The following is a 14,812-nucleotide window of genomic DNA, read 5'->3' as shown; positions in this document are numbered from 1 at the left end:
GTCTCTCCAGAGCTAGTCTGTACATGCAGCTATACAGTATAGACATTTTTTTTTAACAAACGGTATTTGTAGCAATGTTTAATTTTGGTGTAGTTTATCTTTTAGAGTATATACATTTTGTGTATAATAACAAAGGTCTTACTCTGTGACTATAAAGGAATTCTCCCATTTTTTTTCTGTTGGTTTTAAAGTTTTATGTTTCAGGTTACTATCCAACTAGAATCCATCTGGAATTTATTTTGATAGAAAATAGGAGGTAGAAATCCAACCTTTTTTTTTTTTTCCCTTCCAGAATGCTACCCAACACTATGTATTTAAAATACTGTCTTTTGGGAGTGCCTGGCTGATTTGTTTGCTACAGCATGCAACTCTTGATCTCGGGCTTGTGAGTTCGAGCCCCATGTTGGATGTAGAGATGAAAAGTTAAAAAAAAAAAAAAAGGATAAAACTCCATCTCTTTTCTCTTTAGATTTCAGGTGTAGCATACTAAATTCCTTTATTTTCTGGGTCCATTTCTGGACTTTGTGGCTGGTCTCATGGCTCTGTCCGCTCATCTGTCCGTACCATGCCAATTAGATCATGGTAGCACTGTGGTATATTTTGATACAGTAGAGCAAGTCTCCTTACATTACTTTTCATCATCTTTTTGCTATTCTTATGTGTTATTTTCTTTTTCTAGTTGACTTATTAATTTATATACAATAAATCTCACTTTGTATCAGTTTTTAGGGGTTTGACAAATGCTTGGACTTGAATCTCCTACCACCACCAGTTTCATCACCGAAAAATTCACTGTGGCTGCCCCTCCACCACCCATCCCCTACCTTCCACTGAAGGTTTTCCATCTCTGTAATTTTGCCTTTTTCAGTGTTTCTTTTTCTTTTTCTTTTTCTTTTTTTTTTTTAAGATTTTATTTATTCATGAGATACACAGAGAGGCAGAGACACAGGCAGAGGAAGAAACAGGCTCCTCACAGGGACCCCGATGTGAGACTGGATCCTGAACCCTGGGATCACGCCCTGAGCCAAAGGAGACACTCAACCAATGAGCCACCCAGGCATTCCCGAGGGTTTATCTTTCTATACAAATATTAGAACCAGGGTTTTTAGCTCTCCACGAAATTGTTTTTGTAGTTGGTATTGATTGTGTGTTAACTCAAGAGTTAACTTAGAATTGGTATTTTAAAAAATATTTTATTTAAATTCAGTTTGCTAGCATACAGTAACACCCAGTGCTCATCTCATCATGTGCCATCCTGAATGCCCATTACCCAGTTACCCCATCCCCCCACCTCTCTTTGTTTGTTTCCCAGAGTTAGAAGTCTCTCATGGTTTGTCTTCCTCTCTGATTTTTCCCCACTCAGTTTTCCCTCCTTTCCCTTATAGTCCCATTCACTATTTCTTATATTCCACACATGATAATTGTCTTTCTCTAATTGACTTACTTCACTCAGCATAATACCCTCCAGTTCCATTCACATCAAAGTAAATGGTAGGTATTTGTCCTTTCTGATAGCTGAGTAATACTCCATTGTATATAGAGACCACATCTTCTTTATCCATTCATCTGTTGAGGGACATCATGGCTCCTTCCACAGTTTGACTATTGTGGACATTGCTGCTTTGAACATTGGGGAGCAGGCATTCTGTCGTTTCACTACATCTCTATCTGGGGGTAAATACCGAGTAGTGCAATTGTTGGGTCATTGGGTAACTCCTTTATTTTTAACTTCTTGAGGAGCATCCATACTGTTTTCCAGAGTGGCTGCACCAGCTTGCATTCCCACCAACAGTGCAAGAGGATTCCCCTTCTCTGCATCCTTGCCACATTTGTTGTTTCCTGTTTTGTTAATTTTAGCCATTCTAACTGGTGTAAAGTGGTATCTCATTGTGGTCTTAATTTGTATTTCCCTGATGACAAGTGATGTGGAACATTTTTTCATGTGTTTTTTGGCCATGTGTAGGTCTTTGGAGAAATGTCTGTTCGTGTCTTCTGCCCATTTCATGACTGGATTGTTTGTTTCTTGGGTGTTGAGTTTGATAAGTTCTTTATAGATCTTGGATACTAGCCCTTTATCTGCTATGTCATTTGCAAGTATCTTCTCCCATTCTGTAGGTTGCCTTTTAGTTTTGTTGACTATTTCCTTGGTTGTACAGAAGCTTTTTAACTTGATGAAGTCCCAATAGTTCATTTTTGCTTTTATTTTCTTTGCCTTCATAGATGTATCTTGCAAGAAGTTGCTGTGGCCAAGTTCAAAAATGTTGCTTGTATTCTCCTCTAGGATGTTGATGGATTCTTGTCTCACATTTAGATATTTCAACCATTTTGAGTTTATCTTTGTATATGGTGTAAGAGAATGGTCCACTTTCATTCTACTGCATGTGGCTATTCAGTTTTCCCAACATCATTTGTTGAAGAGACTGTCCTTTTTCCATTGGATATTCTTTCCTACTTTGTCGAAAATAAGTTATCCATAGAGTTGAGGGTCCATTTCTGGGTTCTCTATTCTGTTCCATTGATCTTTGTATCTGTTTTTGTGCCAGTACCATACTCTCTTGATGATCACAGCTTTTTAATATAGCTTGAGGTCAGGCATTGTGATGCTTCCAGCTTTGGTTTTCTTTTTCAGCATTCCTCTGCTATTCCAGGTCTTTTCTGGTTCCATACATATCTTAAGATTATTTGTTCCAATTCTGTGAAAAAAGTCCATGGTATTTCAATAGGGATTGCGTTTAATGTGTGAATTGCTCTGGGTAGCACAGATATTTTCACAATATTTATTATTTCAATCCATAAGCCTGTAATGTTTTTCCATCTCATGTCTTCCTCCATTTCTTTCATAAGTGTTCTGTAGTTTTTAGAGTATAGATCCTTTACCTCTTTAGTTAGGTTTATAACTAGGTATTTTATGGTTTTGGGTACAATTATAAATGGGATTGATTCCTTAATTTCTCTTTCTTCAGTCTCATTGTTAGTGTGCATCTGAAATCAGTGCACTGATTTCTGTGCATTGATTTTGCATCCTGCCACATTGCTGAATTGCTTTATGAGTTCTAGCATTTTGAGGTGGAGTCTTGGGTTTTCTATATACAGTATCATGTGACTGCAAAGAAGGAGAGTTTGACTTCTTTGCCAATTTGAATGCCTTTTATTTCTTTTTGTTGTCTGATTGTTAAGGCTAGGACTTATAGTACTGTGTTGAACAAAAGTGGTGAGAGTCAGCATTCCTGTCATGTTCCTGATCTTAGGGTAAAAGCTCTCAGTTTTTCCCCATTGAGAATTAGTATCTTGATGTTCATTATTTGTATTAGTGAGATCAATATGACTATCAGTACAGAATTTCTTTTTTTTTTTTTTGAAGATTTTATTTTTTATTCGTGAGAGACACACAAAGAGAGAAGCAGAGACACAGGCAGAGGGAGAAGCAGTCTCCATGCAGGCATCCTGATGTGGGACTCGATCCTGGGTCTTCAGGATCACCCCCTGGGCTGAAGGCAGGTGCTAAACTGCTGAGCCACCCAGGGATCCCCCCAGAATTTATTTTTAACTTGATTATAGCTTATGTTTTTGTTTGGTATTCTATGAATGATGTCTTTTCATTGTAAGGTTATTATTTTATGCTGACTTTGTGCTTAGGTACTGCATTAATCAGAGTTCTCGAGAAATATATAGATATAGATATAGATATATCTATATCTATATCTATATCTATATCTATATATTTGTTATAAGATATTGACAGTTTTGAAAGCTAAGAGGTTCTACAGTCTGCTGCCTGCATGGTAGAAACCCAGCAAAGCCAGTGGTGTAGCTTAAAGGCCTGAGACCAAGAGAGCCTACAGCATAGATTCTAGTCTGGGTCTGAAATCCTGAGCACCAAGACTATAAAGGCAGAAGATCCATGTCCCCTGTGTCTCCATCAGACAGAGAAGGGATTCAACCTTCCTATACCTGTTGCTCTGTTGAGGCACCCTCAGCAGTTTGAATGAGGCCCATCCACAGCAGGGAGCGCCATCTGCTTTACTCTATTCCACCAAGTTAAATGTTAATCTCTTCCCTAAACACCCTAATAGATACACCCAAAAATAATGTTTAACCAGCTTTCTGGGCATCCCTTGGCCCAGTCAAGTTGACACCTAAAATTAGCCTTCACAACTATATTACTAAATTCTCACTATTTGCAAGATTTTAATATTTTTTTTTTTTTTTTTTTTTTTTTTTTTATTTATTTATGATAGTCACAGAGAGAGAGAGAGGCAGAGACACAGGCAGAGGGAGAAGCAGGCTCCATGCACCGGGAGCCTGACGTGGGATTCGATCCCGGGTCTCCAGGATCATGCCCTGGGCCAAAGGCAGGCGCCAAACCGCTGCGCCACCCAGGGATCCCTATTTGCAAGATTTTAAATGTGTTTCTTCGGTTTTCCTTAAAAGTATCTGTAAATGATGATAATTTTATTACCTCTTTTCTAATGTTTGTAAATTGAATTTTGTAATTTATTGTTTTTGTCTGACTTCTTTCTCTTGCTGAATTGGCCTGAGAGCTGCAGGAATGGCTTCATCTCTGAACATCTCACCTTGCTTCTCTCTGCCTTTGGCAGCCTTTCCTCATTGGTCGTGGATATGTGTTTCAAATTTCTTCAACTTCTTTGAAGTTTACAATATCTGTTTCTTGTCTCCTTATTTTTGGGAGGTGATTCTCAAGGAGAGAATGGAGAAGTTACCTTATTACCAAAGTCTTACAAAGTCCTTAAAAAGTTTGATCAAAGTATCATCTTTAAAATGAAATCCTTGTCTGGTAAATAGCTGGAAAGCTGTTTTTCCCATCTTCCTCTCCTAAACTCATCTCTTCTGCTTCTAACTTTCTACTGTAAATAAATGAAATTTCTTCATACCAGATGTGCTCCAGCCCAAGTAGGACTGTCCTTTCAAAGCTCTCAGCTTCTAACACCCTACCTTTGAGTGTAAGCTAGACTTAGTGACTCACTTCCAAAGAATAGAGTATGAGAAGGGGAAGATAGAAACTTTCCAGTGAAAGCTTAACAGACACTCCATTAACCAAGTGACCATGGTAAACAGCACTGGTGGTTAAGTCATGTTAATATGTCCTCATTAGTATGATGTGATGAGAAGGGCACCTGTGTGGGTATAAAACCCCACAGTGCCAGCCTACCCAGTCTACATTAGACAAACTCAATCTAGGGACACTACAAAATTCCTGACCATTACTCCTTAAAGCCATTAAATCTATCAAAAACAAAATGACAGAGACTGTCCCATCAGAGTAGACAAGGAAGACATGACAACACCACAGTGAGTTTTTCTGGATTGGATCCTGCCAGAGAAGAAGAACATCAGTGAAAAAACTAGTGAAACTGAAGTGCATTCTGGAGTTTTCGTTAATGCACCAGTGTCAGTTTCTTAGTTTTGACAAATGAACTATGGTGATGCGCAGCATTACTGGGACACTGGAGGAAGACCACGTGGGAATATTTGTGAAGAAGGAAGATGTACTAATAGAATTATAATCCTTCTAAGCCGTGAGTGTATTTTGATCACTTATAAACTACTTTTTGAGGAGATAAAATTCATTTTCCTCACCTCAGGATTTTAGAAAAAAGATGTATGCACTTAATGGAGGACTATTTGGAGAGAGGTCAAAGGGAGCAATGATAAAGACCCAAAGGGTGACTACTATAAAGCTTAGGAGCAGACATACAAAGGAAGTTCTTAGAAAAGAGAAGAACTAACTGAGGACCTAGCCTTACAAAAAGAAATGTTTTTTTCTTTAATTGGGTGCTGTAAAAAAAGTGAGGATTTTATGATTGGAGATCATCGAGAAACTGTACATGCCCTCTTAGAATTTCACTTAACTGTCAGAGGCCTCTCACAAGTTCCAAGAAGTTCTACAGTAAAGAAATCTGTTTAACACGATATTTTCCCAAACTTAATTGGCTCTGGAACTCCTGTCACTTCCATGAAAAACTAAGAAACACCTACTATCATTTCGGAAAATTCTATTCCATATATGTGATTTTTAATGTTACCTTGATGTTTATATGATTTGGACTATTTTATTACTGAAATAGAGGTTTCTCAACCAATTATTCTAGAGAATTTATTAATAATCCCTTAATGATCAGACCTTAAGAATACACTTACCACTTAAAACAAAATATAGTTATTGAGAACCTCCCCTGTTCATCATGGAGTATTGTGACTTTTTAAAAAATATTTTATTTAGAGATAAAGAACAAGCAGGGGAAGAGCAGAGGGAGACCAGGAGAAGGACAGTCTCTAGCAGACTCCCTGCTGAGCACAGATCCTTACCTGGGTCTTGATCCCAGGACCCTGAGATCATGACCTAAGCAGAAAACCAAGAGTTGGATGCTTAACCAACTGAGGGACCCACACAGCCCTGGGGTATTGTGACTTGGAGTAAAGTTTCCTGGCAAACAATGATCCTTAAAAAATATATGTATTTTAACTCTAATTATTTACATGACTTAAACATAGTAATTGAATGCTGATATACCCAGCACTGTTTTTTGTTTTAATTTTGCTAGAATAAACATTTCTCTTGGGTTGCCCAATAATCTCAAACTCACTCTATTATTTTTTTTAAAAGTGCATATATCTAATATGTGTATATTTATGAGTATATATTAATACATAACATACTTTGGTCGTGGGTGGTGGTTTTTATATTTTTGCTGACAATCTTTGTCTTTTCTGTGGTATATATAATGTCATTCACATTTAAAGTGATTATATAGTTGTTGGATTAATAGCTACCATATTCATCATAAAAGTATAAAGGAAGGATAAAGATGAAATTAATTTTTTGTAATTGTCCTGAAATGTGTGATACCTTCATACTATTTAGTATTTTAAAACCCAATATAAACTTTGTTCAAGGTTTGTTAGTAACAAGCATTTTGTCAACTTGTATTTCAAATTAATAATTTCTTTTTTTCTTCCTGATCTGATTGGGGCTAATAAAAATGTCCTATGTATTGTGCAATATTCTAAGTACTTTTTATGCATTATCTAACTTAATCTTAACGACTATATGACAGAGGCAGTATGATTATGATGAAGAAATTGAAGCATGGAAAAGTTAAGGTAAAGGTCACACAGCTTGTAAGTGGCAGCATTTGGATTCAAACCTAAGAACTTGGCTCTATTTGTTACTTCTTAGACTTGCACTGTCCAATATAATAGCTACTAACCACACGTGGCTGTTTAAATTTAAATAATAAAAATTTACTTTCTCAGTGTCACAAGCTGCACTTCAAAAGTTTAATAACTTTATTTGGGTGGTGACTACTGCGTTGGACAGCACCATTCTAGAATGTTTTCATCATCAGTCCCGTCGGACAGCACCGACTTAGGCAACTGGTCGTCATGTTTCTATCTTGCAGTGTGGCTTTGGTATAGCTCATGCTGTGAAACAAGCATTGGCTTAGCTCTTTTTCAGCTCTTTGCATATGCTTGCATGATTGATGTTGTCTTCAGTCCAATGTGTTTTGTAGAAATCTTTGAAAGCCCCTTGTCTACTTTGTGGTGTTTGGTTTAGTTAAAACCAGGTAATATAACCCATAGGTCCATTTAACTGGACACATATAAGTTGCAATATGTCAAGATAGAGGAATGAGTGAGGATACCACTGCCCCCAATCCCTTGATGCTATGAAATACCTCACAATATTGTCTGACACAGGATTCAGGAGGCGATCTCAATGTTCATTAATATGTAGATAGATAAATGTAAGAAGAGGCTCTAATGGTCTTTTTTTCTATCTCTTGTATGCTCTTTGGAGTACACAAGCACTCTACTTGGAAAATCCCTGTTCTAGATCTTTGGCCTTATCAATTTTAAGCTCTTTATCCCTTTTCTTCAGTGCCTTGCTCTTTTATCATTGTTCCTCTGTCTTCCTTTTTTGCAAAGGAATAAGCAGACTTAGACTTGAGACTGGCAAGACTGTTGCTCAGCAGGGGAACTAAAATCTTAACGGGACACAGATGTTTTCTATGTGGAATACAGGGCCAGAAAGAGACAATACATGAAAGCAGGAAAATAAGAGTTCTTCTGAATAGCTTTCTTTCAGTCTCTGAAGAAAAGTCTTGGTTGCTTCTTTGACAAGATAAAAATCCTTAATGCTTTTTGCAAACACATTTTCTGCTTTTAGTGCCATGTTTTCTGTTTGATTTACTATTGCACGAGAATTTTTACCTCCATGCAATCGTAAAGAGTAACCTGATACTTTTTTGTCTACATGTGTGTGGGACAACAAAATAGGGATAAGTCAAATTTTACTTGCAAATACTTTTCATAAAGTTGTATACGTAATGTTTTAAAGTGAAAGGTGGCAGGAAAAGAGTAGACTTCATTACTTCTCAAGATTACACTGTGCTTCTCAATAGGAGCACAATGGGGTGGTTGGGGTATTTTGTGTAGGACTGTCCCACGTATTACTAGACGTTTGACACTGGTCCCAGCACACTAACCAGGCCCCGTCATTGGAACAATCAAATTCCTGGCTATGTTCAGTGCCCCCCTAGGAGTGGGTACTATACGGCTTGAGAATCCTCGGGCTGACTGTTCACTCCAGACTCTCATTACTACCTCTCAGTGTATAAGAGAGAAGATTATTAAAAATCTCTAATTAAAATTAGATGAAAATTCCCATTCAAGACAAAACAAAGCCTTATTGTTTCTAATCACAGCTCCTACTCATTAAGCCTGACACTGTGCTACGTACCAAATGTGCATTTTCTTGTTTCATACTCATTGTACCCTGTGAAATGAGTGTCTGTATCTTTTTTTTTAACAGATGAGGAAACTATTACATGCTTTGTATGATTAAAATTTATCATCCACTATTTTGTAAGTACATTCTATGTGATAGGCACCGAGATAAATTCATGAACAAGACAGACACAATTTTTGCTCTCAGTGAGCTTGCATTTAGTTTATGCAGCTAAGTGGAAGTCAAAATTTTAACCCAGACTTGTCATTTCTAGAACCGCCTCTTATTTCTACCAACACTTCTACCCAAATTATCTTCTTAAAGAATTTAGTCAGCCAAGCCAATCATAATTGATAAGCTATAAATATATTTAGCAGACATCCAGCACCTATGCAATAAACTTTATGGTCTTTCTCCTTCTAGGAGTTGCTGGAGTCCATGTGGAGAGCCCTCTCTAGAGTAGTACAGTGTGCAGCCTACATGGCTGTAGAAAGCAAGGGCCCAAGTATTCCTGCCTAGAATACTTTTCCCTTTTCTACAGAATTTTTCCTGCCTACGGAAGTTGTATCTTACACTGAGAGTCCACTAAAATACTTCCTTGGATATTTGGATTTTTCAGTTTCTAGTCATACAACCTCTATCTCTTTCTCCCTCCCTTCCTCCTTCTCTTTCACTCATGAATACAATATTTTTGAATGCCTGTTATTTTCTCATGTTCTAGGACTATGATAATATAGTCAACAAGACAGAGTACCTGTCCTCAAAGATCACACCATTCAGATTTACTTCTTTCATTCCTTTCTCATTGCATGAGCACCTCATGGAGTGCTCATATAGTTTTTTTAGGTTCATTTGTATCCTTCAGTGCTTTTACTATGATGGTATTTGGAACATTGACCAGGATAACGCTGATGAGTATTCACATAAGTGACATCCTTAATTTGATTGGTGTTATAGTTACAAGTTTGCATGCCAGGGTATAGATTGATGTGCAGCAGAGTTTTATACAAAGGAGAATTGCATAAAGTATGTTATTTCATTCCTACTTTCAAGCATTGAGAAGTAAGCACTAAAGGACTTTCTTTTCAACAGGGATATTTAGATGCCTATACCAGATAGTCTGTAACATGCACATGTTAGATATTAAAAATATAGTAGGAAAGAGAAAAAAACTCAGCAACTTGGGTGGGTTGAAAAATTTCAGAACTTTATTATTTCTTAAGATAAACTTTTACCCCAAAAACATGTTACTTGGGTGTGTGAAGTCCTTCCCATTTGATTATGACTCACTGAGGGCGGAGGTCACATCATTATCCTGTTTATGATGCTTATTGTCCCTTAACTAACTAATGCCACTTTAAGTCACTCTTGGCACTAACCATGGGTTGTTTCTATTGAATTAAATATGAAAGCAGAAGGTGTTTTTATCAGCCAGAGAGTCAGTAATACTGTGGAGAGATCATGGTTCTGGAAAACAGGAAACCAGTTTTATGTCCCAATTTCTTAATCAGTATCTCTTGTGGTGGCCTCAAATAAATCACCCAACCTCACTGGGATCAATTTCCTTGAAAAATGAGAAGACTGGATAAGACTGTCTCAAAGTTTCCTGCCTGCTGCCAATCTCCTGTGATCATTCAGTTACCATTATACAGTAAATACCTAGAGAAGGTCACCTGTGTAAGAAAATCTAGGTTATAAAGTCCTTATTTCAGTTTTTAAATATGGGTAGCCGTGATTGGTTTTATTTGAATTTTCTAGAGAGAACTTATATTTCAGCTTTAGAATATCTGCCAATGCTCAGCCTATGCATGAGACGTTATGTAGTTAGGTATGTGAACATAAAAATTTTCAGTTGATAGTAAATCGTTTTCTCTTTTCTTATCTCTTTGGACAGACCCAACTTTTCGCTGAGACCAGCTCACAGTGATGTTCATCAGCTGCTATGACTGGCTTTTAGAACTTTCACAGACTCAACAAAAATCAAGCTCACACCAAGTCAGTAGATAGTGTTGGATGTATGTCCCCTGCCTTCAAGGTGTCTAGGTTCTAGTAATAGAGTTAAAATGAATATCTAAGGTACTTGAACCTGTAGCCTAAACAAACTGTTGAGATACTTTAAGACAGTCCCTGAGGCTCATGGGGGAAGCTTTGCCAAATTTCTCTGCTCTAATTATAGATGAACATTGTAAAAATTTCCTAGTAAGGATTTTTAATTACTTGTATCCTGAAACTCCTGGTCCCAGCCTGTAATCCTACACCCAAGAGCCCTCTTGTCCTTGAAACCCAGTGTCCAGAAAGTCCCTTGGAGAAAACAATGCCAGGACAGACTCTGTGACCTAAATGTTCATTTGTGCATATTGAACAAGAAAAATTAGGAAGAAGCAGTAAGACTTTAGTAAAACTCATTCCATGTCAAGTACTGCCTTTTACTCTGATAATGAGTATGTCCATCCTAATAGCTTGGTGTTTAAAACATCCTTTTATGAAATGATGATGGCAGTGGTAAATGGTTTGTTGTGAGGGTGGTTGGTTGTTGCTATGATTGTCAGTTTCATATTCCTACTTGGCCAGGTCAAAGTTGATTGTCCTTGAATTCCTCAAGAATAACAAGCATTACCATCGATACTTTGTGGACATAGATTGTGTCTTCATGAAACTTATCATTTGCTCTTTCACCCTATGGGAAGAAGTCAAGTCAGCAATACTCTGCTCATTTTATGGTTAAGCAAACAGACTTGGAACCATGTGTTCTAAATTTTCTATTAATGTAATACAGGCTTTTCCTGGCATTGATTAAAAATCTGCTCTCCAGACACCTCTGTACACAGTAATTATATGTGCAGGGTTATTATATATGAGGTCACCAGACCTCACGTTTTCCTTACACCTTGCAAATATGGAACCAAGTTCTTTCATGCAGTAGGGGAGGCATCATCTTCAATATCCTGGTTTTAATTAGTGATGGTAAGTTTTTATAACTGAAAAATAGAGATGTCTATTTTCCTGGCTAAAACTTCTAACATCTTTTGAATATCTTGCTTTGGGGGGACACTTTACACATCAGGTTTTGATTCTCAGGCAGTTGTTTTCCATTCTGAGAGGAGCCAACTATTATCCTAAAAGGTCAGTATTTGGCTTCCATGCTTAATCAAACAATCGAACTTCATGGCAATTTTTCTATTACATACAAGAGCTTTTTGTTAAATGCAGATGTCTTTCTGCTGCATCTTAGGTAGTTGACTGGTGATTCAGAAGACTTAATACCAGAACTGGCTACTTAACTTCTTTTTCCACTAATTACTGCAGGGGCTCTCCCTGAGGGATACCTTAGCATATCTATGGAGGAAGAAAACCCAGGAATCTTAAGTAGAGCATGAAAAGTTGTTCAGTAGGAAAAGAACCCTTTAAATGCCTCTACCTAGTTGCCTTAATGACTTTTTAAAATATTAAAGTATAAAGTAAATTTTTTAAAAAAGTAATCAGTGTTCTATTAGTTTCAGGCATAAAATATAATGATGCAACAATTCTATACATTTCTCAGTGCTCGTAGGCTTTGGAGTCCACAAGGCTGCCTTTAAATCTTGTCTCTCTTGTTAGAAACTATGATTTGAAGTAAGCTGTTTATAACCTCTTCCTTGGCAAATAAAATAGCTAACATCTATTGGCCCTGGATGAGGACCCCAGATTATGTTAAGTTTGTAGCATAAATTCTCTCAATTCTCCCACCCATGAAGTAGTGTGGCAGACACTTGTTAGGTGTTCACCCCTCCCTTGCTTGTAGAACCCGATTTTGTGCGGGTGAAAATGTATCTTCTACATATTTGCTTTTCAAGCTTCACTTAGAGCTCGAGTGCCCATTTATGACAGAGTTCTGGCCATGGAGACATAAGCAGAAATCTGCTGGTTCTGCCTTAGTTTTACTGATCAAAAAGGACACTTGTGGCTGACCCTCTCTTTTCTCTTTCTGCCCTAAATACTGACATGATGTCTCGAATTGCAGCAGCTACCTTGTGTCCCTGAAGAAAAGGCTGAAAGCATCCCAGGTGCCAGCCCTGACCTTGTGGAAATGCTGAACTAACTTAGGCTGTCTCCATTTTTCAGGTTTTCAGTTATGTAGAAGAATAAACCCTGGTTTGTTTAAGCCACTATTATCAGATATTTCTTTACTTGAATACATTCCTACCTGCTACAGGAAGTAGTATTATCTTCAATCTCCAGATAAGGAAACTAAGGTCCAAAGATGTTAAATAATACATAAGATTTACAAAGTTAGTCTCTGATGGAACTGGAATTCAGACCCCACAAGGCTGACTTACAGCCTGAGCTCTTAACTACTTGTGGGTTTTGGAGGAAGGACATGAAATTACTTACATAAAGCATTTTAGCTTAACATGGTGCCTGGCTTGTAGTACATGCTCATTAAAATCTTAAGACCTTTCCCACAATCACAGCTATTGCTTAACAGCATGACTCCTGGGTTTAGATTCTCATGAAGTTATTTTCCATTCTGAGAGGATTCAACTTTTATCCTAAAAAGTAGGTGTTTAGTTTCCATGCTTAATTGAATAGTCCAGATTCATGGCTATAATAGGTGCTCAGAGAGTTTGTTGAGTAAGTGAATGAATAATTCCCTTAGAGAAATTTTCCTAAACACCACTCTTAGAGGAGGTTACTATATGCCTCTTTGGAAATGGAATGAAAAAAATTTTAAAGTATTATTATAGTACAAAGTTTCAGTAAAGTTCTAGAAACTAGCCTGCCTTGATGCAGATCTAGTCTCACCACTGATTGATAAATTGTGATATCAGGCAAGTAACTTAACCTCTCTGTGCCTTAGTTGCTTCATCTGTAAGATTGGGATAGTGGTAATCCAAACTGCCTCATAGTAATGTTGTTAGAATTAATTGAAATGATACATTTAAAACAGTTTTTAAAGAGTTTGGTGTATGCACTCAACAAATGTTAGCTTTTACAACAATAACATTTTTTATTAATTCACACGTGCCCTACTAGAAGTGGTCCCAGTTAGTGAAGCCATGTTGAAAACAAGATTGTTATGGAGTAGATGCAGCAATTCAGATGTGTATTCATAGTGACTTACCCACATTAAAATACAGTAGGGTCAGAATAAAAGTGAGGGTCTCAGCTTTGTAGTTAGTACCTACATGCTTGATTTCCATTATAAAGTATAACTACACTTTAGTTTTGGTGTTTGCCTTTTATAACTATAAAGAAAAAACATTGGTACATAACATTATAAAATGTTGTTCCCACTTGTTTCCTTTTTCCTGCAACTGTTTTCAGATTTGCATGTAAGGTAGTTTTTTTTTTTTTGAGAGGAGTCAAGTTGACTTGATCAAGAGAAAATAACATCTCTCTACCTTATGAGCAATTATTATTACAACTTAAAAATCAAAGTCAACAATGAAAACACAACAAAAACTAGCATTATAATGTTACCTTATGGAATTCTATTTTTTTAAAGGAGCTATAACTTTTGGAAAGATGTGAAGAGTTTGGCAGACGTATTCTCCAATGAAACAACCACAACTGGTAGAAGTGATTTTAAAAAACAACACAACTATTTAAAGTCCTGAAAATTGTCCTAAGGGTATACAGCAAATGGAGAAATATTTATTCACTAAAATATACTAAATATGTAAGTAATTGAGAATCAATGGCACTTGAATCATCACCCTTTCCCTCCCTATCTCTCCTTGCTAGCTGAGCTTGAGAGAAGCTCCACTCTAGGCAGGTGTGGCCAAAAAGACGGAGCTGCCATTCCCCTAAGTTCCCAATCAAAGGATACAGTATTTTACCAGGAGTGACAGGCCAACATTTCTAATCATGTACAACTTCAAGTTACAGAGGCTAAGTTCTTGATGAGTGCATCCTCATGGATCCAGCCTCCATTCATAGGATGGAGGTTTTACTCTAAGCGTGGTAGTCTGAAGATAATGGGTCCCTGATTATCCTCACCACTGAAGATTCCATGCCAGGAGAGGCAAACTGAGAAGAACAGGGGCTACTACATCTCCCTAGGTCTTTGCTCAGGAAACAGAG

General features: G+C 37.3%; 1 protein-coding gene across 4 annotated transcripts in view; it reads left to right on the top strand.

Moving 5' to 3' along the window:
• TAF2 (TATA-box binding protein associated factor 2) overlaps positions 1-14,389 on the top strand; it is a 98,652-nt gene extending 84,263 nt beyond the window's left edge. For 3 of the 4 annotated variants that reach the window (XM_049092630.1, XM_049092628.1, XM_049092633.1), the window contains one exon: positions 10,644-11,562. In XM_049092630.1, coding sequence (XP_048948587.1) covers positions 10,644-10,695 — 52 coding nt within the window. In that variant the 3' untranslated portion in view covers positions 10,696-11,562. Of the gene's footprint in view, positions 1-10,643; positions 11,563-14,234 lie in introns of those variants that run through there. The other variant, XM_049092629.1, reaches the window with a different exon arrangement.
• The last annotated feature ends 423 nt before the right edge of the window (positions 14,390-14,812 follow it).

Source organism: Canis lupus, chromosome 13, assembly GCF_003254725.2.
Source record: "Canis lupus dingo isolate Sandy chromosome 13, ASM325472v2, whole genome shotgun sequence".
Taxonomy (NCBI): Eukaryota; Metazoa; Chordata; class Mammalia; order Carnivora; family Canidae; genus Canis; species Canis lupus.
This window is presented reverse-complemented; position numbering and strand designations above follow the sequence as displayed.